The 25,519-nt window shown below is 37.7% G+C and overlaps 1 protein-coding gene across 1 annotated transcript; it reads right to left on the reverse strand.

Moving 5' to 3' along the window:
* Positions 1 to 3,786: 3,786 nt before the first annotated feature.
* On the reverse strand, positions 3,787 to 20,888 carry prtp (thioredoxin domain-containing protein pretaporter). Its single transcript, XM_089250403.1, has 10 exons — positions 20,509 to 20,888; positions 17,917 to 18,010; positions 16,410 to 16,468; positions 14,087 to 14,204; positions 13,595 to 13,789; positions 12,036 to 12,122; positions 11,745 to 11,870; positions 7,493 to 7,578; positions 5,856 to 5,982; positions 3,787 to 5,529 (listed from the first exon to the last, which is right to left on the reverse strand). Exons 1-10 carry the CDS (start codon positions 20,763 to 20,765, stop codon positions 5,404 to 5,406), a joined length of 1,275 nt encoding a protein of 424 aa, XP_089106529.1. The 5' UTR covers positions 20,766 to 20,888; the 3' UTR covers positions 3,787 to 5,403.
* Positions 20,889 to 25,519: the final 4,631 nt, after the last annotated feature.

Below are 25,519 nucleotides of genomic sequence, written 5' to 3' on the forward strand. Positions count from 1 at the left end.
GATTAACTCTTCACCAAAACACACTGCACGTTATTAGGTTCAATTGTTACATACAAAAGAATGGACTAGGATAATTCATGTGACACCGGACGAATCTATACATTTTTTTTTTTAAATAGGGAAATGTAGGTTTAAAAATATTAAATTTCTCTTACTTTAAAACAGGCTCGTCTTTCAAAGGAAGAACAAAAGTAAAACAGCCAGGCAACAAAAACCGATTTCAGCCAAGACAGCATTACAGAGAAATTCATTTGATGAGCACAATGAGATGACCTCTTAGATGCGAGATTCCGGACAAGACCGAGAGAAGGGAAGAAAAACAGTCAAAAGAGTCTAGGATGGGGCTAGGTCTCTGCAGTTAAGCTTTTCGAAAAGAACCAAGCCACAGATGTTACATTAACCGTAGAATACTAACTAAAAAAGCTGATAAAAACTGCATGTTAACTGCCTATACCTCTATGTTTCTGAAATGCAGAGTTAGCATTCTAGGGTTAAGACTTCCAACCAAAACTATATCACTCCTTTTCACATTCAGATCAGCTGAAGCTGCCAAGTTAGTGGAGTATGGATGGATTTGAGGGCATTCCCGAGAAAAGCAGGAATGATAATAAAAAGCAGTCTATACAGGCCCTAAACTAGTCAATATGTGAATGAATCAGTGTAGATTTCATCGCTGAGTGTTCAGAATCTATGAATCCATACCTGCAGAGCAATGGCTCTAGAAAAGAATACATCATACCTTCCAATGATGTTAAGCTGAGATTGTTGATGTGCGCCTATTTAGCAGTTACAATAAATCAGGATTTTCACGAGGTCAGCAGGGTCCCGACTATAGCCTAGACCAGGCGTCTTCAACCTTTTACACATTGCAAGCAAAATCAAAACTTTTCACAACTGCAGGCCAAGTCATATCGTGGAATTCCCCTTCCCCCCTCGTGAATATAAACACGGATCACCCAAATTATTGAACTCTTATCAACTCTGAAATTATTTTTCATTAAATTTGAATTTTTACTTTGGAATATCCATGAAAAGTGTTATTTTAATTTTTTTTAAATAAATTCTGAAATTATTTTTGGGGGCGGGGAATTTTAAATTTTCATTAATTATGAAAAATTTTTTTCGCACATTCACCGATTCTTATTTTTCTCATGACAATTCTTTCAACAATTCTGAAATTACTCTCAATGGTTCTGTAACTATTTTTCATTAATTACGTGATTGTCTTTCAGTAATTCAAAACATATTTCCTCTCATTAACTCTGAGGTGTACTGTATATAAAAAAAGAATTTCGGCCAAACTAACTTCATATACTAGGTACATAGGACTCGTTTAAATGTATTTTGCAACTCTTCTTTTATTTTCATCAAAATCCAGCAAACAGGTGGTCGCACAGCAGGGACACTGCCCACATAGAACACGGAAAGCTTTCCTAGTGTGTAATGCAGAAGCAACATTTTGTTTAAAAAAATTCCCTTTCCACATATTTTTTTAGGCCAAAATGATCATAAGAATATTGATATAGCTGTACATCTCTCAATGAGGTGGCAGTGCAAGTTTTCCTTCTTGAGTGACGTATAAATTTGTTCGAAATGCCAAATTTTTTATCAGTGACACTGAAAAAAAAAAGAATAAGAACATTAAGATTGGCGATGTATCCGGCATCGATAGAATTTCCTGAGATGGTAACACTTCCTTGAAATACAGGTTTCGGTTCTCTCATTAGCATCATTTTCGTCATCATCCATGCAGTAAGCTTTGCTTTATTTTCTTCATCGGATAAATCATCTGGTGCATTAGACTCTGGATCAGAGGGAAGCTCCGAAATTAGTATAGTATTGCTTCCTCTGCACTAAGGAATTTTATAGGTATTTCACCACCAATAAAAGTAATAAATGCACAATAATCGGGGGGACCTCAAGGCAAAGTAAATTCTAGAAAATAAAATTAAAACAGCATAGAAAGTAGTCGTCAACAGCCGCTCTAAAACTACTAGAATGAATGAATGGTTATGTGCGGGACAAAAAAATAGCATACATTGTCTTCCTTCCTAACCCCCGAAACTCTTCCACAAATAATACACATCTGAGATGTTTTAACACCATTGCTGTTGTCACCCATTTTCTAGTAAACAAGAAAAAGGGGAGAAAATGAAGAAAAACAAGGTCGCTCCATACTTGGGATATCTCATTGCTCTAGATGTGCAGTGTGTGTCCTCAGTATGAGGAACCACCTTTTTAAAACTTCCATAATTTGATTTTAAACTATTAAGTTTATTGAATGGCTTAATTTCAACAAATAGGCAAAATCTACTAAAAACCATTCGCAACTTTTGAAAATTTTAAAATAAGTATCCTAAGAATATGGCAGATGTTTTTACCACTTGGCCCTAAACAAAACCCAGTAAGGTGCTGCCATCTCCGATACAAAATATAAATGTTAAGCTAGTTAATAGAATTTATTTCTGTGAGAGAATTATTTTTTTTTCGGAATTTTGAAGGTGGTTTCACTATGGAGATACTGCGTCGAGAAAGGGTTGTTTTTCAGCATTTCTGTAAATTCTATAGTTATGTACAAGGGCATAGCGGGGGGACGCCGACTTGGGGGTTTGGTCCCCCTAAAATGTGAGAAAATGGCTGGAAAAAGATGACCAAATTTATTGTTGTATCACTTTGGTCTCCCTCCAAACTCAATTTCTGGCTACGCCCCTGGTTATGTATATCATACAAATGCCGAATTTTGGCTCCTGAAATATATTAAAGAAGCCGCTGTGGTGATGCGAGGATCCGGGTTCGAACCCCACAGTGGTGGTCGGCTGAAGTTGGTTTTCTGTGGTTCCCAACTTCAAGGCGCAAATGCGACTACAACGACAATGTCCTACAACGGTAAATCATTCAACCATAACACTTCACTCATAGTTAGAAAAACTGGGGGCAGATGACAGCACTACACATAACAAGCATTACACAGAAACAAACTTTACGTCAGGTTGCACTACACGTACACGCACATTCCCGCATGCACCGATTCGTTGGGGGGTTCCGCGGGGAGGGAAGGGGGGGGGGGTGCATGTGTGGTGTAGCAGTAGTAGGTAGGGCCTCCAAAAAATGGCTCGGGGATCCATGATGTTCTTAAGTCAGCCACCTCGTTGGGCAATTTGCCTGTTGTGGCGTTGTATTTGTATTTATATAAATCATGGGCCTCAAAAAGTGTTTTGGCTCCGAGGGCCATATTCGGACCCCTGACCTAGGCTATGGCCTTAGAGAGGGAGTCTTCAATGCCCAGCCTGCCAAGCTCTTCGATAATGAGTGTAGAAAAGCTTAAAATCCAGCCCTATGTCAACGGTTGAAGGCACCTGTCTCAGAATAATAATATAAAGCGATCATGACCGATAATATTCATGCATAGCACAGTTTCATTCAACATCACTGCTGATCTGTCCAGCATGACTAGCACGCTCTAATATGGCTGCCTTATTTACATACTGACAATAAGCTGCTTGTTAACAATGATGCAACAAACATTGTCAAAATACAAGGATAGCTGCTTTACGTCACTGATTGCAACACAAGCGGCAGTAAAAACAGGTATTATTGGCAGAGGTAGGCATTCATTCCTCCCATTACTATACAAACTCTCTCTGATTCGCCTGCCCGTCCGTCTTAATCGAGGAGCCTGTATCTGCTTACGGATTTTAGTTGTCAATATGCAACAAATGGACAATCCTCACTTTTTGCAGCCGATGTGCCAATGGATGAAAACACACAAGAAACAAGTTATCTGAATAGAGTTAACAAACATTTATGGAATGCATTGGGAAAAAAAATGTAGAATCATTAAAGCTTTCGACAAATGGAATTTTTTGGGTTGGTATGAGAATTAACGAAACACAAGATGCAACACATAATACAAGTCTCATATACATAACAGCCGTTGAGTTGGTTCGGGAGGTTTTTACACAAAATATTTCAAACAGAATTTTACTTGTCCATTTCTGGACAAGACAAAACCGTTACAGCACATGAAAAGTCTTTTTTTTTTTTGCAAATTTTAAAATTTAGGGGGGGGGGGGGACAGGGCAAAACAATCATGAACAAATTACATTTTCCTTGAGTGACGATTAGAGCCTGGAAGTTCAAGCAAAATGCCTATTTTCAAACGTTTTCGTAAAAAAATGCATTTTTTGAACTTTTCCTCTCTGCCATAAATGCCTATATTAAGATAATTTTCAGTTCATTAGTGAAGTTCAGACTTCAGAGGTCATAATCTGCAAAACTTGGGCATTTTAAGCATTAAAAACAAAAAAAAGACTTAACATTTTTATTTATTTTCTAACTCAGTGTTAGAGAGCCCCTTCCCCTTTAGTCTCATTTAAATGCGAATAAGTGATCTGAGAGACAAGGAAGTTATGTCTCGCTCAGGCATTGGGCTGCATTGTATATCTGACCGATGACTGTCCCAAGAGGTCATCGGTTGACGTCATGGCTCACACAAGGTAGGATAGGAGCAGACAGGGCCTCATGTTGTCTTGAATTTTCCCCCCACCATAAATGCACTGCAAACAGCCACGACTGTTCATTTCACAAACATACTTAGTATTGGATTAAATTGACCAGAGTCGCTTTCAGGGGTGTGTGCGACAGATACGGCCACACAGGGCCCCCACGCTTGAAGAATGTATTTTTCAAGCAAAAATTAATGATAATTATTAGAACAAGAAATGACAATTATTATTCCAACAAATAAATGAGAATTATTTGTGACTAGAAGGCCGTAAAGATAGTTTTCTCCATGGGTTCTGCGTCTGGTAATAGTGGCCCCTGGCATAGATCTAATCGTATACTAGCATTTTATTTTGGGCTTGAAATCAATTTAACTTGTATAATAACGCACTTATTATGAACTATAATTAAAACAAGTAGGCAGATTAAGAGCAACCGATTTTCCAGCAAGTTTTTTTTGAATCCTTAATACTTTAGTTTTAGTTATTTTTTCCTTCCTTTCATAAATTATGCTTTTTTTAAGTGTCTATTTTAGGTATTTGCAGTGCCTGAACTTCCAGGCTCATGATAATACAAAGGTGCGTCAAAAATCAATATTAATTCATAACAGAACTAATGCCAAATTGTGTGACATTTTTCATGCATGCACAGTCCCAAAAATATTTCAGCATCGAGTAGCAAGAGCTGTCCGATATCGAATTGGGAGAGCTTCCCCCACAACTATAATAAATATTAAAAAAACATGCAACAGACACTTTTCACGACAAAAGACACAGCAATAAGAATATTGATAATACAAATTTCACAACCACAACAGTTCACATTCTCTCGGTATGGCGACAATGGAAATGGGGAAAAAAAGCTCTGCGTATGTTTCTTTTGTGAGATCACTTTATGCATTCATAACTCGTCGTGGAACTCGTGTCTCTGGATGAACCTCAGTAGGGAGTCTATATCTCTGTTCTCTCTGTATTCTGCGACACGCTCTCCATTGTGAAACAAGACTAGAGTCGGATAACCCTGCACCTATATAAAAAATACAAAAATGATTTTATTTAAAAAATATATATTTTTGACCATTTTCACACTACAGCCATTTTTTAGGCGTAAGAGTAAGACTAAAGAGTCTGACTAAGGCCCTTTCTGCTGCAGCAGTGTATTTATATACCCACTTATTGCCATTTCCGTATCCAGAAACATTTTAATGAGGATTTATAGAGTATTTAACTCACAACACCTCTGAACATCATATAATACCTTCAGGCATAATTAACACAGCCTGAGCTACTAAAGCCATTCATTGCAGTCATTTAAATGGTAAAAAGTAGAAATCTGAAATCGTTTTCACTTACCTGCTGACTATTACAGAGATCGTTGTCAACAGTGCAATCTACTTTGGCGATTGTCACATCTGTGCTTGCGACAAATTTCTGAGCTAGGAGTTCCCATGTTGGCGCTAATCTGCGGCAATGGCCACACCTTGAACGAAAGTTTTTAAATTTACATGTTAAAACCCATATCTAACAAAAAACATGCACAAAACAATTAAGGAAAATATAACTGACAAATAACATTTGACACTCTATACACTGAAGGTATGCGCTTACTCACCCCCCAACTAATAAACTTTGTTTCAAAGAAAATGGCTGCTTTTGCAAATTTTATAGGTTGATTTTCATGATACTTAGCATGTTCAGCCAAATCGATTTTATCTTCACGATACAAAGTGGATGGGATAAAACTGTTGTATTACATTAAAACTTATTAGCGTTATTAACCCATTGTAGCAATATGAATCACAATCCTCGGTTCTCGCAAATTTCCTTAACTACTTGCACTGGTATATTTTGTACACCAATTTGTTATTTTCAAGTCCTCACTTGTTTACATGATAATCACATCTGATAACTGTCTCCAGGTTGATTCTCCAGGCTACATTAACCCTCTCTGAACATAACCACCACACATGGTATAAGTGGTGTCGGCTATTATATATAGTCTATGAAGCACACAAAACAAGTAATTACGCTATCTACAGAACTACTAAAGGTTATCATTACGGGGTGGTTATGCCATAAATTGTTTTGTTTTAAATGTTCCAGGCAATGAAAATTGGATTATATTGCATAACAAAGAAATTTGCTTTTTTTCATTATTAAAAGAAAAATAATATTCCAGATTATTCTCCAATTTTTACATCTAGGACAATATTCCCCCGAATATTCTTGTTCTCAGAGAACATTCTCCCTACACATCTTTAATTTATCATCGCTGGTACATCAGTCCTAAGACTGGTTTGCCCCTATGTTAAGCAACTGCCATCTTCTGTCTTGAGCTTTGTTCTTTAGGTGGTTATAGCTGGTACATTCTGCGTTATTTAGTACAGCGTTGAGATCCAGGTGACTCCAGGCCTTTCCCCTTCCATCACGTCTCGCAGCAATTTCCTTTGCCATAGAACATGTTTGAACCAGTGTAAGCATCTGTATTTAATCTGTTCCAGGATTTTGAGATTTCCTCCTTCAATTTATACTGTACGCATATTCCTATAACACCCCAAAGTGAAGGGGGAAAACACTGCCTTGCCACGCCCCTATAAAAGATTGAAAAACAGCTGACCCCCCCACTGGCAGTTGGTTGAGGGGATGGGAAAAAAAACACACACAATGTATCTGGCCTCGTCATCGCTGAAATAAGAGGGGAGGGGGGGGGTTTAATGATATTTTGAGATGAGATATTTCCTAATTGCGGAAATAAAAGGCATCAAGTTAGGTGAGATATCTCGTCAATGCTGCTGTAAGGGTTAAGTGGAAAATAAAACCCAGATGCTTCTTGGTAATAACTAGTTAGAGATCTTCATTTTTGCCTGATTGAAATGCTCTACTTAAAATTCACGCAAACAAAGTATTTGAATTACAGACAGGTGGAATGGAACATGGCCTAAGTCAGAGAGTTGCTATACACACAAACGAAATTATTAACGAAGACTCACCAAGGTGCATAGAATTTTACAAAAGTGAAACCGTGAGTTATTCCAGTCTGGAAATTGGACTCAGTCAACACCACAACGAGATCAACCTGCCGAACAAAACACACAATTATCATGAGTGATTAAAAAATATATAATAATTTGATGACTGAGCATGTGAAAGTTGTGTGACAAAACGTATCATTAACCTTTTAAGCTGGGTTTTCCTAGGAGCAGGCTACTTGCACCGTGTGCAGTGTGAAAACGCTGATTGGTTAAAAAATGTGAATTTCAGGTTTTTAACCAATCAGTGATTTCACGCTGCACGTACCGTAGAAAATTTTTTTCTAGGAAAACCGGGCTTTACTGGTTGAATTAAGATTTTAATTGATTTTCTAAATTTTTTATTTTTATTTCCTCTTCTGATCCTTTAGTTTAGAACAGTGATTCCCAATGTGGGCATTAACGCCCCCAGAGGGACAGTAGAAGCTACGGGTATAACATAGGATCCCATGGGTTAGATTGCGTTGGTGGGGTGATGGGAGAAAGAAATTTCTGAAGGGGGCGATGAGATAAAAAAGGTTGGGAAACTATGGTTTAGAGCGATATCAACTATAAAATTTATGAAAAAATTTTCTTGTATGTTTTCTGCACTTGCTCATGTCCATAGAAACATTACAATAAAAAAAATAAAAAATAAAATTTTATTCTTCCTTAAAAATAGGTGATTTAAAAAAATTAAATTTATGGCCACATAAGTGCTGAAAATGAATGAAATTTTTGTTTTGCAAATGAAGTTTGGAATCTCACGCATTCAAGAGAAAAGAAATCAAGTGCTTTCATGCAAGAAAAAAATAATTTTTTTAATTAATAAAACCGATGTTCCCAATCGAGACCATTGACCGTTAAAAAGTTAAACTGGCAGTTGCGAATCAATGTTACGCAGACCACTGACAGTAAGCAGGGAAATTTAGACATTTTCATCGTTCATTATGCTCAATCATTATATTCAGAAAAAAGTCCTTAAGACACAAAAAAAATTTCAGGCATCCACCATTTTTACTTCAAAATAGACAGCAACACCACTAGAACATGAAACAAATGCAATATAAATATGTTGGGGCTTCGCATACACTTTTTCCCGCATGTACATATTTGTAAAAAATTTCCCAGAGGGAAATGTTATGAATGATTTGGTACACGTGGCATTTCAACGTAGACCCCAAGCCAGAAAGGACTTCCATTTTGATTCTCGTTTACTTATTTAATATTGCATTTCTCACATTTTATTTTCCCTTATTGAAAATTTTCTACTTCTTTTCCTACCGCTAAGTTACATTTATACAGGTGGAGAAGGGATTCTCTCAAACAATAGACAAGCTGCATGTAAAGAAACAAAAATGGTGATCATGTGTGTGCTAGTGATTATAGCCATTCTGTGAAAATGAGTGGTGGGGCTTTTCTTTTTTATGGCTATTTGAAATAATTATTTTTCCACACATAGAATGGACTAAAAAATTTTTTTAAAGGATCAGACACAATAATAATTTGAAATTTTTTTTTGTTCTTTGTCCAACAATAGTATGCAGAGTATAACTGCCCTTACCGCCGTTCAAATACACAAGGTTGATTGAAGTTATGTCTCTGAATGGGGAGACTAACAGATAAGAGCTATAAAAAGTTCTCAGAAGAGGTTACTTTTTCTACTTTGTGGGTTTATTCAAATTCACCGCATTAGATTGATTCCAAAAACTGAATCTTGTCATAGTGGTGCTATAGACAACCGCATATAACAAAGGAATAAATGGTGGTCTCTCTCATCAACATCTGAATCTATTGATACAAAATCAAGTTGCAAAAGAGTGACATGGACACGAAACATAAACAACTTGACAGATTTTCAGAGGCCAGCATCAAGTAGCATATAAAAGCAACTTTTTCAGATAATGCTTCGCACACCCCTGAGCCAGCCTTTTGGCCACACAGGATAATCCATTATTCAGACGTTGCCACTCCACGCTCTCTCTCAGCACTCATTTAGACTGACGGGCGAGACAGGAAATAATTCCCTGAATTGAGAGCCGTCAAGAATCTGATTTGAGGGGTGGTGCCAACCCTCTTAATGTCCGTCACATGGTTTTTGACTATGGCTACAGAGCCAAAGTAGCTGACCCCGGGATTTAGTGCAACGTGCACCAAGCTGAAGCCTCACCCCACTGCATCGATCTGGAAAGCCCAGCCTGTCAACACTAGGGTAAAACTAACCTGTCTAACGACGGTAGCTTTTTCAAGATAAGAAAAATTGGATTTCCCAACTGTACTTCAATATGTACTATATCTGATGCTTTCATGATCTTTAAACTTTCAGAAAATGAAGCGCCAGTTGCTACATTTGCAGAAGCAATTAAAGGACTGGAAATTTTTCGATATTTTGTGGTAAGGCAAGGAAATGTGCCATGTGGTGTTATCCATTTTTTTTGGAAACTTGATTGTTATAGTTCAACTTTGAAAAAAAAAAAACCACAATCATCTATGATAGATTTTTTTGATAAAGAAAACTCAGGTTCAAATATGCATTACGCACCAATCAAAATGAAAAAATATTTCTTTTCTTCTATTTATTGTTTTCTTCCCCTTCAAACTATATCCCATATTATGATACACATAAATATTTAATGGAATAACAAAAATAATTGCATCTTATTAAATCTATGCATACCATACTAATGTTTGTTGACAAATTTAAAACGACACAAAAAAAGCTATCAGGGGCCTGTCCAGTCAAAATTTGGGTACGTTTTCCGGATCCTTCACAAAATTCCTGACCTAAAAAACAGACCCTTCACAAAATTCTGGATCTAGAAAACGGACCCTTCACAAAATAAAAATGAATGAAACCATAAATTTGAAATTTAAATTTTTTGCGATAGATTAACTAGATCATTTTGCTTTCCACAAAATTACTTATTTTTCACAAAATTAATGACCTTTTTCGCAAAAATAAGAAAAATGTTTGTAAAAGCAGGATCTTAAACCAAAAACTCCCTGCACAGACCCCTTGCTATGGTCGGTATGAAAAAGACAATGTTTTATAATTTTTATAGGTTATCTACTTACAACATTTTTTCCAACTTATAACGTTTTTATTTACGGTTTCTTGAAAAACAATGGGATCGACTGTAATATGCATAAAATGGACACTTTTACATTCACTATTTCATATATACCAGGTGTACAAGTATGAAATGTGGATTTCAGAAAACAGATGGTGCACCAATGCAGTTTGTGCTATAAAGGTTTGACACTGCCCCATTTTGTTGTGTCATCAACAAGTGTCAGATGCGCATGAGTGATAAATTGGAAAAGTGTGTACATAGTGTTGTATTGTTGTGTTCAATATGTCGAAAGTTATACTGAACAAAGAGCATTCACGGACAGCATTAATTTTTTTGTTTTCATTTGAAGAAAACTGCTGCTGAATCATACCGATTACTTCGAGAAGCTTATGGTGAACATGCTCCATCGCAAGATATGTGTGAATGATGGTTTCAGTTTTTCAAAAGTGGCGACTTCGATGTTGCAGACAAGGAACATGGAAAACCGCCAAAAAAAAAAGATGATGTGGAATTGGAAGAATTGTTGGATGAAGATGATACTACACAGACACAAAAACAACTCGCAGAGCAATTGGGTGTTAGTCAACAAGCTGTTTCCAATCGCAATGCCCCATGACAACGTGAAATGCTCCTTGACAATGTGCGATGCTGTATCACATACAGCAAAAGCGTTTCGCAGCACGTTGGAAGCACTCAGCTGGAAGTTCTACCCTATGCGGCTTACTCACCAGACTCGGCTCCTTCCGATTACCACTTGTTTGCATTGATGGGTCACGCACTTTCTGAGCAACGCTTTGGTTCGTACGAAGATGTGAAAAAATAGCTCGATGAATGGTTCACAGCAAAAGGGGAAGATTTTTACTGCCGTGGTATTCACAAATTTCAGGAAAGATGGGGGAAATGTATAACAAGCAATAGAGCATACTTTGAATAAAGCACTTTTTATCATTCTTCTGAATTTAAAGTGTTTTTTTGAAAAAAAATCCGCATTTCATACTTGTATACCTGGTATTTTTACTTTGTAATGTTGGTGGTAAGTGGGATTTAAAAAAAACTGAAATTATTCATCCTTTTGATCTAAAATGTTGGCAATAGCTGCATTAGACTCTGGTTAATGAGCATACAATGAAGTGTCACTATAATTTGAACTAAAATCTCACATTTTTCTTATGAGCTTCTGGAATTTTCCCCTCTTCAATATCAGGCAGATCTTTGATGGCTTGCTTCATGTCTGCAACGAAGCGTTTAAGCTCCTCAAGTGTTCTCTCACCTTCAAACACCTCCACCTGTTTGACGACAAATGTGAATGATGTTATGGAGACCATGGTTTATATAATCAATTAAATGACAACATGCCTACTCTCTATAAGTAATAGAGACAATACTCTCTATAAGTAATTTCTTCGAAATAGATCTCATGGTTTTATATATATTTCAACAATTGAGTATACCAATTTGCCATTGAATATCCAGATCAATGTTGGGTAGGCTTTAATATCAAACTCGTTGCAAGAAGCTCGGTTTTTTGTGCAATCAATCTGAAATGACATACATTAAATTCACTCTTTCAAAAAGCAGAAATAATGACAAAACATTAAAAGCATATGCACTATTACCAAAAAAATTATGAACTATACAAATATTAGGGCAGTGGCTCTCAAACTGTATGCACAGGGTGTTCATAATTTAAAAATAACACATTCCAGGCTGTCTATAAACTAAACTGCCAATCAGAAAGCTCGAAAACTATTGGAATGCTTTCATATAGGATGGGAAAGACATTGTGAATAAACCATTCCCGATATTCATCAGTAGAGTGTTTTTCCATCCAAATTGCAGTGCATGTGCTATAGACTCTCGTCCTGAGGATCCAGATTCAATCCTTGTTGACGTCACAGTGGTGGTCGGCCAAAGTTGGTTTTCTGTGGTTCCCAACTTTGAAATGCTAATGTGAGCTGATCTCCCCTTTAAAAAGCCACAGACCTACAACATAATACTGACATAACATGAAAATTCACACATTTAACCATCTTTACTTCAGAAAATGGAAGACAGATGGCAGCACAAACACGAAACAAGCACAACTCGACAACATAAATATGTTAGGGCTATGGTTATCAACCATTCTCCTTTAGGAGGACATGTCCTCCAAATATGTCATTCGAAGCATCCTCCTATGTTTCAGAAAATTCGCTCTTTTGTCCTCTTTTTCAGGTTTTTGGGGAAGTTCTTTCCCCACTTATATATATATTACGAAATATATATTTCTTCATTGACATGAGCAGGTTTTTGTATTTTTTTCACACACATACACATTCCCCAATAGCCTCCCAGTGATTGTTTCTGTGTTTTTTAGCAGATCTGTTTTAGGGTTGGGAAAAATTGTTGTGACTGGTTTTATTAGTCAGAATAGTGGCACCATCTATTGTGAAAATTGGAGCAAGTGACAACACTAAGGGTGCGTGCAAAGGCATCCTCCTTTCTAAGTTTTGAAATCTGGTAAACCTATTTGGAGCCACACTTAGAATGCACAGTCCGGCATGTGCCTATTCATTAAATCCTGTAGAGGAATGTGTATGAGATGCACGTACGGTTAAGTAGTAATAGTAGCATGTGCTAATTTTTTACAAACTTCTGACCAAACTGCTCAAGCTTCATGGCAGGGTCACACATCAAACATCTTGAGCAAAACTGTTTCCACACCGATTTATTCACTAAAGAGTATGATGCTGAGTTTTCAAGAACATTTTGCTTTGCTGGTGAAACTTCATCACGAATACAGTGATTCCGGACCAAAGACGATAGAGATTTTCTGCTTTTAAAGGGGCTTCAAAGGTGTTTTCCCCCATCCTTTCATTAAAACATTCCTAGTATCATAATTTTGTGACAGGTGAGGCTGTGGACAACACAGAACATGCCAACTTTGATTGTTAGACACCCTGTACTTCAAATTGTACAAAACATAACAGATTTCAAGAATAAGTATATCAGTGAATGTTGGATTCCTTACTTTTGCTATGGTGACCGACTTGTCAATCTCTGCATTTTCAGCAAGCGCATTCCATATGGGAGACAGGGCCTGACAATGACCGCACCATGGAGCATAGAACTTCACGAAATGCATTCCAAAATCTATCGTGTGATGAAAAGTTTCATCTGTGAGCTCTACAGCACCATCTTGATGCAGCACATTTTGCGATGGTTGCTATTAATGAGAGGAGGGGAATTATTATGAACACAACAAATTCTAAACAAGACTTATTTAAAAAAAATAAATAGCAAATAAAAAATAACCATTACTCCTGGAAAGGCTGACATATCGTGAAATGCCACCTCCAAGTATTTACGAGACGGTCAAACCTTAATGTGCTTCCAGCAATCCATCAAATGCAAAATAAATCTATTTTGACACATCAAAAATTAAATTTATATGAGTTTGACTGCAACTGGACGAGCAGTATTTATATATATATATTTCTGTCCTGGATACAAATGCACTCACTATTTCACTTGCATCTGCGCCACCAATGTTGAGTTTTACAAAATCTTCCATTGCAGCTATTTCACGTTTGCCCTTATATTTTATTCCTTCCGCTGATTTGGCATTGTAGAAAACGAGGCTACAACGAAACAAATACAATCAAATAATTACAAATGCACATTAAATTTACCATTTTTATTTCTTAAACATAATTCACTCATTTTTGTCACGACAATCATTTCATGCATGTGAAGAGCTTTTCAGACTATAACTATCGCTACTATATAAACCACAGATGCACCTAGTAAACATTCCTCTAAGGGGAATTTTAAAAGAACTAACTAGTGCATGTCAAAGTTTTATGCAAGACTCCAAGGTATTTATGATATAGGGCCCACATTTCCATATGGGCAAGTGGTGCATTCGCCCAGGACACCAAAGTTTATTGTCTCCAAAGGAGGGAGAGGCTTAATTTCTGATTAAGCAGTAGAAGTCCCCATCAGGTCAAAATCTGACCCTGTTCATGATGTCAGAGTCCTGTGTGGTTTCATTTTCAAGAAAGACATTAGACTGGGATCTGGGGTTTAAAGCAAGCATTGACAAATTCCAGATGTTAGGTGGCCATGGTAACTATGAAATCAGTACTGGCACCTATAATTTTCTGTATGTGCTTGCAAAAAAAAAAGGATGACATAAAATTTTCTAATTTCGTAATAATCTCTTCCAAGATCGTAAAGGGATATTGAGCCCCTGAAAAGTTGAAGAAATATTATTTGGGACGGTTTTCTTTGCGGGAAAAAACTGCTTGGCTCTATAAAAATTTGGCTAGCGCCATTTTGAAGTGAATCTTCTTTAGGCGGGGTAGCAAATTTTCAGATCCACGTCAGGAAAAGTGAAACAGAGGAACAGAAACAACGTAAGAATTCCCTTCCCTGAATGACAAAAGTGAAAAGGAAGAATGGAAATATTGCAAGCTTTCTTTTCCCTTAAAAATGGTTGCCTGAACCATTTTGAGGTTTGTATCCGACACAGGTAATTTAATACCCTTCCCTACTCCCGTGATGCCACTGGCGGCGATGCACACAGTTTGGAAGAAAAGCGTATTGGGTTAGGGTGGTGTGGGAAGGATTGAGTGTTCCCACGCTTGGATATCTTGCAACCAGTTAAAGACAGATGTGATGCAAGGTGAATTTAGTCGCGTCAAATCAGACAAAACAACCTAGAAGTTTCACCGCCCCCCCCCCGGCACTCATAGACTCAATCAAAAACGATTTCACAACTTTTTTTCTCTTCAAAATTATTATTCTTGGAACATGAACTCTTAAAAGCTTTATATAGCTTAAAGTTTTATATTTTCCTTCTGAAGACATATTTAATCGGAGGAAGCAATTAAAAAACTTCAAAATACAAAGCTGCTGACAAAAAAAATTGTGTTTACCGTACGGCTGTTAATGGAATACAATAACGAGTATACAGGAACTTCGGCAACCAAGGTCATGCCCCTGATAAATGATTGCCGATAAACGCTATGTAAACAGTCACGTCTTTGCCAGTTGCTTAAATGCGGTCACCGAGACTTTTTTGCGGCTGCTCAATGGAAATGACCACGGCTGTTCTCTATGGGTGTTTTCCATAACGACAACGGCAGTCATTGATGTCACGAAAACATGAAAGCTCATGTAAAATCTAATTTTTTGCAAAAATCCAGAGAGCGGGAGGAAGGAAGAAAAATCTGGAGTTTCTCCTGCCTAAATCCGGAGAGTTGGCAGGTCTGCACTTCTATTTTGTGAGAGATTCTTTCGAAGATTTTGTTTTTCTTGATTTGTTCTGTGCACTCCAACATGCATGTTGAATTTTCAAAATTCTCTCAACTTTGATTTGCTGTACATTGATGTATATTAAGTCACATGCACAACTGACTCGTGCAAAACTTTCATAGTTTTTTTTTAATTTCAAGAAGATCCTCATGTATTCCCAAGAGATCTGTAAGATCTGTCCAGGTAATTTGCTAGTGTTAGTAGACATCCATGTCCGAACTGGGATTCGAACCCATACCTGCACAGCCAGAGGCTACCTCCCTAACCACTAGACAGCTATAGCAGGAATGGTGAAGCTAGTTCATCTTTAAGACATAGGCTTGCAAATGAGCATCCACAGACTTGCCAGATTAGACATCGTGGGGCCTCAACCTTAAGTTAGACCTATCATTAATGTAATTATAGTATATAAGCTAAACAATATCACACTTACATACAATTTTACATGGCTTTATTTAAACATAAGACTCATCCAATTAGATCTGATACAACCATCAGTTGCACAATAAAAATTTTAATATACTCACGAAGGGTAACCGCTTATGCCATGTTCCGCACACAGCGGAGTCTCTGACGTACAATCGACCTAAGGTGAGAACAAAGAGATTATTAGAAATATGGAACACCTCACAAATGAAATTTAATTTTCAGCAACTTACAACATATCATCAATTTCACCGAAAATGATTTTCTACTCATATTTCTGTAATTCAAGTACCTAAGTTCAAAATGTGAAAACAATTTTTTCACTTTTCAGAAAAAAAAACTTGCGGATGAGGGTTCGCAATGAAAAGTATGTCATTGCGCCAGCGGAAAAAAGTAAATGAGAATTCTGCAAAACGAATCCAGGTGACTGAGCAATGTTTTAGGAGTCAAAGCATTTTTTTACCCGAAGAAAAACAGCCACAATATAATACTGAGAAATTTAATATTTTCTGGATGTTATGCCGAAACTGATATTTGTCTCCTCCAGCAATCGAACCCAGGCACAAGAGTGCGCTAACCAATACACCAGAAACACACTTTTCAATTCTTTATAACATGCATTAGTAGCGTGAAGCGCTGAGTGCAGTCATAGCAGCCTAATTTAACTAAAGCAATTTTCACCCGAGTTGGCATTTTTGTTTGAAGAGATGGTATTTTTTCGGCCTGAAATATACTGAGAAATTGAATTTTCTGAATGTTGTGCCGAAACTGATATTTGGAAAGAAAGGTGATTGTAAGGGGCCTGGGTTCAATTCCCAGAGGAGACAAATCACTTTTCTTTCCAAATATCAGTTTCGACATAACATCCAGAAAATTCAATTTCTCAATATATTTCAAGCCATAAAAATACCATCTCTTCATACAGGTCTAATATAATGTTTTTTTACAAGTTTTTCAGTGCATAATAGCCCTCTTTTATGTTGGCAGATAGGCTGATATAAATTCCAAACATTTTGTGCCATGGCGACCTGGCGCCTGGGATTTTTCAACCACTCTGATGTCCACTACTACATTTAACCCTACCTTACTAAAGATTATTCTTTATCTGGTGTCCCCCATGTATTAAAGCAGCTCTAGCACAGCCTCAGCAAATATTCGTCAATATTAAAGCTATATTCATAATTTTACATAACCAATCATGATTCTGGACCAAGCTCATTTCAGTGGACAGATAATCAACTTACTATGAATGTAAAGATAAATCTGGGGAGGATAAATTCAACTGGACCTGCGGGAAACTGAAACCATGTCCTTTCACTTGCTGGGTAAGTGCCCTAGACTACAAAGCCAATGAATCCTTGAAAGAGAAGTCTTTTTAACAGTGTTATTTTTCACTGATTTAAAAAAATTTACAAAAATATTCGTTAAAATTATAGAGAGGAGTGAAATTACGTGCCAAAATCATGTTACGGGGAAGCACCAAAGAAAAGAAATTATACTATAGCCGTTTCAAATTTATTCTACAACAATCAATGTAGTAGTCCCAACACTGTGGTAGAAAATGTCATGTGCAGAGCATAGCAACTTTTATTTATTTTTAAATTCTACCTTGGCAATGACCACTTTCTCTTCTGGAGATTCAACGTTATACTTTTCAGCGAGCTCATTCCAGACAGGCACCAATCTCTTGCAGAACATACACCTACATCAGGGAAAGGGGTTTTCAAGATTACATTAAATTCATTCATGATTATATTGTGCTACAATTAACTAAAAACAGAGGAAAATAAATTGATACCAGTTAGTTCCAAATTAGTAGACATAGAAGAAATTAAACCACTAAAAAGCTGGATGTTCGAAAGTATGATTGTAAGAAAGTGATTGGAGGCGCTGGAGGTGAATAGGGAGCTGGACATTGAAAAGGTCAAATTCACGAGTATTAACACAGGTTGGAGGAAAATCATCAAATCCCGGGAAAGATCAAATACTGATGCCTACACTGGCTGGGACACGCTCTCCAAAATGGTGGATTGTTGCGAGACGTAATGGAAGGCAGGATTGAAGGGAAAAGGTCAGAGTTACCTAGATCTCAACGCTACTAAATGATGCAGAATGTACCAGCTATAACCAACTAAAGAACAAAACCCAAGACAGAGATGAGTGGCAGCTGCTCAACATCTCAACATGGGGATGCACCACTGGTGATGAAGCTGGAATTGACAGCGGCTAAGTTACCCCCCCCCCCCAACATTTTTAGGAAATTATGACAATGTGTGTCTACGGTAATTATCTATCTACAAGGTTTGTTCAAAAAATATCCAACCATAATTTTTTTTTCTGTGTAAAGCAATGAAGGCTTTTAGCCTAAGTTTAGTGCAGGTATTTAGGCAATTCTGACACCTAAGCTTGAATTATTGCTTCACCTACAGAAGCTGCCAGTCGCAAGCAGATCGCAGATGAGTGAGGTGAGCATCATTAGATTTTCATTTGACTGAAATACGGTCTCCTTCAGGATCCTTTTCAACTTGGGGGAAGAGCCAGAAGTCCCATGGAGCCATGTCAGAACAGAGCACTGAACCAAATGTGAAGAATGGGTGGGTGCGTTATAGTGATGGAGCAGTCGATTGCCCGCAGACTGCCTGTTTGTGTCTCACGCTCAAGTGGCGTAGTGGTAAGATGCTCATCTACCACTGTGAGGGTTGCCATCACGGTCACAGGTTCAAACCTGAGGAAGGATATGGATAAGATATTTTCCCTAACAAGCCTGAGGCGACCACTGATAGATAGCGCCTTCATCTCCAACCCATCTCATTAATGGCAGTAAATTGCAATATAGCGATATAGCCAGAGATGGTATTTGGGTGAAGTAGTGTTTGCATCTCACAGCACTAATTGTTCTGTGATGTACGTCATAAATTTCAGCGTATTCTGCTTTGGGTCTAAACTAAAAGCAGCAAATTAAAGTACCTTATTTTTTTTTCGATCAATGTTCTCTTATATTTCATCTTATGTGTACTCATGAATCACGGTCGAACCAAGTCCTAAGAAAAATATGCTTGGCTCTTCCGAACTTTAGCCAGAAACCAAGTAACTTATAGATTTGTCAAGTTCTGATGTGGAATGCAAGAATTTTTTCAGGAAAATCAAATAAGTTAGATACATGATGTAGAAAAATTTTAAATATGCACTTACGAGTAAAATGCATATTAAAGTTTCCCGAAAATCTGTTGACAGGCATGGCCTGAGAATTTCCTGGTGATGACTGTCTTTATTGTACCATTCCAGCAACTTTATTTTTTCCAATCTAATCAATTAACAACTAGTATTTTAACTGTACGTGCACCTTGCAAACAGAATTTGTCAGCCAAACTGTTAGATAACAATAGCATGTTGGCTTTAAAAACATTGTTTTTCCCCAATGAAAAATTTTGAAAGAGCCAAAGTGCTAAGGTAATGGGTTGGCAACAAAAAATAATCACCAAATTTTCCTCAACTCAGCTCACTGAATCTTAGCCTCCCCATTACTTAGCGTATGAACACTCAAAACTAATGGGGCTATGATCTTTGAGCACATGCTATGAGAATAATGAACGAAAATTTCATTCACTGGGAAGAGGGGTGGAAATTGATAAAGTGAAGCTGAAGCCGACATTCCTCTGGATCATTTCAGTGTGTGTGTGTGATGCAGATGCGTACCCATAACTTGGAGTGTGCAAACTATCGTTTGTACCAAGGGTGCTAGACCTTTAGGTGAGAGCGGACCATTCCATTGGTTTGAAAACTTGACACAAGCCACTAGTCATTTGGAAATGTGTTGCGGGCCTTTTAAGTGCTCTTCAACTGCGCCACGGGTCACTCAAGTGATCTGGGAATGTTCCCCGAGCCACTTAAATCAGGTGGAAATGTACAGCATAGCACTTACATCTTCTAGATCTCTACCAAATGTCAACCAAGTGACTTGTCAATGTGCTGCGAGCCACTTGAGTGATATGTGAAAGCCCCGCAGAACACTTAAGTGCCTTTGAATTTTTTTACAAAATTAGGTTTGAAGTCACGGGCCTCATCATAGTCGTCGTAGGGTCACATTTTGACCCACCGGGCAGGCATGAGCTGAGCCCACTGGGCTTACACTAAAAGCAAATGATGCTATGAACTCCGAGCACATGCTACGAGGAAAATGAAAGCAAAACTTTTGATTACCAGGGGGCGTGGAAATTGACGAAGTGAGGCGTCCTCTTGCCGACATTCCTCCGGAACATTTCAGTGCCGTAGCTGCGTACGGCGTTGCTGTAGAGATCGCTGTTGCCGCTATTGCTGTCACCTTCGCTAGCATCACCACCACCATCACTGGCACTGCCGGCGGCGGCAGCACAGCGATCGGTCATCAACCACAGAGCGATGGCCAACTTCCAGCCGCTCATAATCAGCCAGAGATTCCAACTCGAGCGATTCGCCATCTCATCTATTTCTTCATCCAATGAAATCGATTTATTATTGAATCTCTCAATATCGAAAAAGTATACGAATCGCCTAGAGAGGTTAAGTTCCGAGCACTGGAAAAACTAGGAGCAACACAGAAACAGAGCTGCCAGATCCGTAAAAAATGTCCCCATGAAAAATTCCACCCAAAATCATTGACGCGACCATATGTTCCGTATTTCCCGGGACAGTCCCAGTTTTTGAGGCAGTCCCGACTTTTTTGCTAAAATGTCCCGGTCTTTCACGTATTTTCAACGAAACCAACTTGACTATTTATTCTTCAAATCAATGATTAAAATTATCTTTATAACTCAGAAATTGCATACGATAATTATGACTACAAACAAGAACATTTATCTTTAGAGTGACCATACGTCCCGTATTTCCCGGGACAGTCCCGGTGTTTTCTGTTTTTTTGGCCGTCCCGACTTTTTGGCAAAAGTGTCCCGGTTTTTCCCGTATTTTACACGAAGCCTACTTGAATTTTTATTCTCTATTGAAGTCAAAGATTGACATTATTTTTCAACTCAGAAATTATTTTATGATAATTACTACTATATATGAGAATATTAATCTCCCACATTTGCCATGGTGAACGTTTTTTTTTTTTCGTGGAATACATTTTAATCCACTGCTACTTGTGGTAATGCATCATTTCCCGCCATTGTGATTTTCCGTAATCTCAACAATATTTGGCAACTTTGTTTGGTTTTGGCGTCGTTTTTGGCGATTATTGGCGATGTCCCGTATTTTCCCGTATTTAGAATCCCGATGTCCCGTATTTCTCTCGAAGAAATATGGTCAGCCTATTCATCTTAAACATTTGTTTTTAATTTCTTTTTAATTCTCTGAAATTTGAGGTAGCGCTTGTTTTCGCGATTGGCAATTTATCTTATTTTAGCATAAGTTGGTGACTTTGCTTACTTTTGGCATCATTTTTGGCGATAATTGGCAACGTCACTTTTTTCCTGTAATTTTTCTCAAGGACATATGATCAATCTAAAAATCATCATCAAAAGTACACCCCCCTTTTAAAATTGATGTGGTCGGCTATGTGCTAATGCAATTTGAAGTCCATGTCTGAATATTGCAGCTCTTGCTGCCATTTATTTAGAAAATCGAGAACATCATTAACGAATCACAAATATGGTAAAAAAAAATAGAACTTGTGCTGGTATCTATTATTAAAAAGTAGAACGAAAAACTATCGACTAGTACCATTATTAAACTGTAGATGACAGCACATTCTGTATATGAGGCATTTTTCTCAGTGCTAGTCAAAGCCCGCCGGATTTTTATGTCAACCAACATGGCGGCTGGCTTGTTGGATTTGCAGCCCAGCCGATATTGAATGTTCCTGACGATATTGCTGAAACAAGACACCATCGATGTAACAAACTCTACCTGAAAAGAACCAGTTGAAGACAAAAAACGCTTCAATAGTTGTCTAGATAACCGATAAGTATAAAAGAATCTAAAAACATGCATTCTGATATAAATATAGTCGGCCGTGACTCACCGTAGTTCACTGAGCTATAGTAGGGTAACCATACGTCCCGTATTTCCCGGGACAGTCCCGGTATTTTCTGTTTTTTTTGGCTGTCCCGACTTTTTAGCAAAAGTGTCTCGGTTTTTCCCGTATTTTGCACGAAGCCTACTTGAATTTTTATTCTTTATTGAAGTCAAAGATTGAAATTATTTTCAACTTATAAATTATATTATGATAATTACAACTATAAATGAGAATATTAATCTCCCACATTTGTCTTAGTGAAAATTTTTTTTCGTGGAATTCATTTTAATCCATTGCAATTAGCAGTAATGCTGCATTTCCCGCCATTGTGATTTCTCCGTTATTTCAACAATATTTGGCGACTTTGTTCAGTTTTGACGTCATTTTTGGCGACAATTGGCGATGTCCCGTATATTCCCGTATTTGGAATCCCAATGTCTCGTATTTCTCTCGAAGAAATATGGTCAGCCTAAGCTATAGGGAAATTTCCTTATATCTCAGTGCCATAGTTTCACCCGGAAGCTGTACGGCTCTGACCTATATGTTTTCATAGTGAGAAAATATTTCTTCGACGAAGAGTTTAGCACACCATAGATAACATGAATATATCCACACGTATAAGGAACCCTCCAATTTCTGGGACCCAATTTTCGGCAAAAAGGTTCCTTATGAATTAAAATATGGTAAATGAAAATATAAGTGATATGAGAATAAAAAAACGTACAAATTATTATCAGCATTGCAATGTGAGCTTTCTTCACATTTATCATCATTTTTAAATATAAGCACACGTGACTGATCTAATCCAGCATTCTAGACCGAAACATGAGCAAAATTTCCTATAAATTTAAATAATTTAATGACGATTTATCATGTTCACCAATATAAGCTACTACTACTAAACCACACATGTATCTCGTTCATATTCCTTTGCGGAAACTCTAACGAATTGGTACATGTTGGAACGTGTGTGTACGTGTAGTGAAACCTGACGTGAAGTTTGTCTCTGTGTAATGCTTGTTATACAAATACAACATATATGTGAAGTGCTGCCATCTGCCACCAGCTTTTCTAACTATCAGTGAAGTGTAATGATTGAATAATTTATCGTTTGTAGCTCTCTGTGGCGAGACAACCAATATAAGCAGGAGATCACACATAATCACCGGTAAATTTGAAAAACAGAATTTATTAAACTTACAAAAATGGTAGGTAACTATGCATAATAACCGGATTTATCAAATTTCCATAACGCATAGCAGTTCTGTTTTAATTGGGAAAAAATTACTGTAGTGGTGGGTTTCAATTTTGGGGGAAAAAAGTGGTGTTATTTGTTGTGGAAATATTGGGGAAAATGACGTCATCAAAAGTGCGTGAGCAGGCGTCCTTCTTTTCAGTTTTCGAACCTGGTAACCCCTATCCATGACTTTCATGCATAACGAGGGTGGGTCAGGGCCGCAACTAGCTGGTTGCAATTAACTAATATGGTCAGCTAGGACAAGCACGTATTTTGGTCCCACCTCGTAATGTTGAAGGAGAGGTTAACGAGTGAAATTACCAGTCCTTGTCTGATCCGGGGAACCAGACCAACACATCTTAAAGAAGACCCAACCCCTCTTCTTTCAAGGGAGGGGTTGTGTTGAACAGACCCACCAGCTCCCCTCTAGTTAAACTGCCGTCTTAACACATGCACCCACTCGGACAGGAATTGAGTGTGTAGGAGAACCACCACAAAAATTATATTTTATACTATTTTTTTTCTACAATAAGTATCAAAAATATTATACGGGTACTCCCACCAAGGTAGGGGGGGGGGGCGTCCCCTGATGTTGCTGAAAAGACTATGAGTGAAGTGTAATGATTAAATATTTGTAACGTTTATGGGCCTGTTGTTCTTTGCGGCTAGACTTTTTAACTAGGAGATCGGGTCGCAGCTTCAAGGGGCTGTTCCGCGGTTTGCATTGGGCTGACACGGTTTGGAGAAAGGCATTAAAATGAATTTATTGCATTAAATGCCTTTATTTTTATATGGTGGCCGGTTAAAACTATATCCTGGCTTCGGCTGTCAACATCAAAGTAGCAGTCGTCCTGTGCTTCGTCGAACAGTCCTCTTAACAAAGCTATGAAAGATTTCAGAAATGCCAATAAATGTAACAAAAGACAAAGCTCTAAGCCGAAGAAAACCTCCCTATGTTCCAGGTAAAGACCACAAAGCAATAAAACTGATCAGATGGTGGAAACAATTGAAGAGAAACGAGACGGATCAGTATTTGCTCTTTTCTTTCCTGTTTTTTGCTTTTCCTCAGTGGCTCTGTTTTAGTTGGTGAAAATTATTGTGGTAGCCGGTTTTTTTGGTTAGTATAGCCATCTGTTATGAAAATCAGAAAGTGTGACGTTACCGAGGGTGCGCGTGTGTAGGCATCCTCATTTCTCAGTTTTCGACTCTGGTAACCCTAGTATAGTCTCGAGGCTTTTATTCATTTCTGGTATTGCAGCTTCAATGCTGAGAAGTGCATGTTGATTCAAGAAGAGGAAATGGTTTTAGATCACTGGTTCTTTTTTTGTCTACGACGTCGAAGATAAACACTCGAGTGACTTCCGGTAAGGAGTCAAGATCTCGAAACACATACACGAACAGGTGCGGTCAAGGCGGAAGTTGTAAGTTTTTGTTTTTACTCGCCCTCTCTATTACATCACGAGATTTTGATATCTGATGCGATGTTTCGCTTATATAAGAAAGAGTTGCTAGTCAAAAATGCAAGAGAACGGAGAAAGTCGTCTGCATCACAAATTCAATTCTCCTACAATCTTTGTTAAATGCACCGCAAAAATTTTAGACACTAGTTGAGATCACACCGTATCTCTAAGTACTACTAATTGCAAAATCACAAATTAATTACTACTTGTTGTGTGGGGTGAACATGTACTTTATTTTCAAAGTAATTAAATTAGAATATAAACTTCATATATAGACAACACGACGACAAAATAAACAAAAGCAACGTATAAACAATCGACTCGTAGGTTTGGACAAAGTCAAATTTTTAGCAAAGTAAAAATTATTTAAAATTTGGTCGGATGTGCCTTCTTTTTTTTGTAATAAGTTCGTTAATGGAGGCTTCCATCGAAGAAATTAAGCCTTTCATTATCTGCAGCTCAAAATTATGCCGATATCTATCAATGGAAGCTCTAAGATCTTTTACAGACGAACAATATCCG

The sequence above is a fragment of the Pholcus phalangioides genome, unplaced genomic scaffold, assembly GCF_987345545.1.
Source record: "Pholcus phalangioides strain wild (caught in Gottingen) unplaced genomic scaffold, Ppha-v1.0 ptg000024l_1, whole genome shotgun sequence".
In the NCBI taxonomy this organism is placed as follows: domain Eukaryota; kingdom Metazoa; phylum Arthropoda; class Arachnida; order Araneae; family Pholcidae; genus Pholcus; species Pholcus phalangioides.

What these genes read in the sequence shown, in the direction of transcription:
- prtp (XM_089250403.1), bottom strand. Translation starts at nt 20,765, where the DNA reads ATGGCGAATCGCTCGAGTTGGAATCTCTGGCTGATTATGAGCGGCTGG. An exon ending in AGTCGGTCACCATAGCAAAA is followed by an intron (nt 12,123 to 13,594) that starts GTAAGGAATCCA and finishes ATGTCATTTCAG; the next exon opens with ATTGATTGCACAAAAAACCG. An exon ending in CAGAAGCTCATAAGAAAAAT is followed by an intron (nt 7,579 to 11,744) that starts GTGAGATTTTAG and finishes TTTGTTCGGCAG; the next exon opens with GTTGATCTCGTTGTGGTGTT.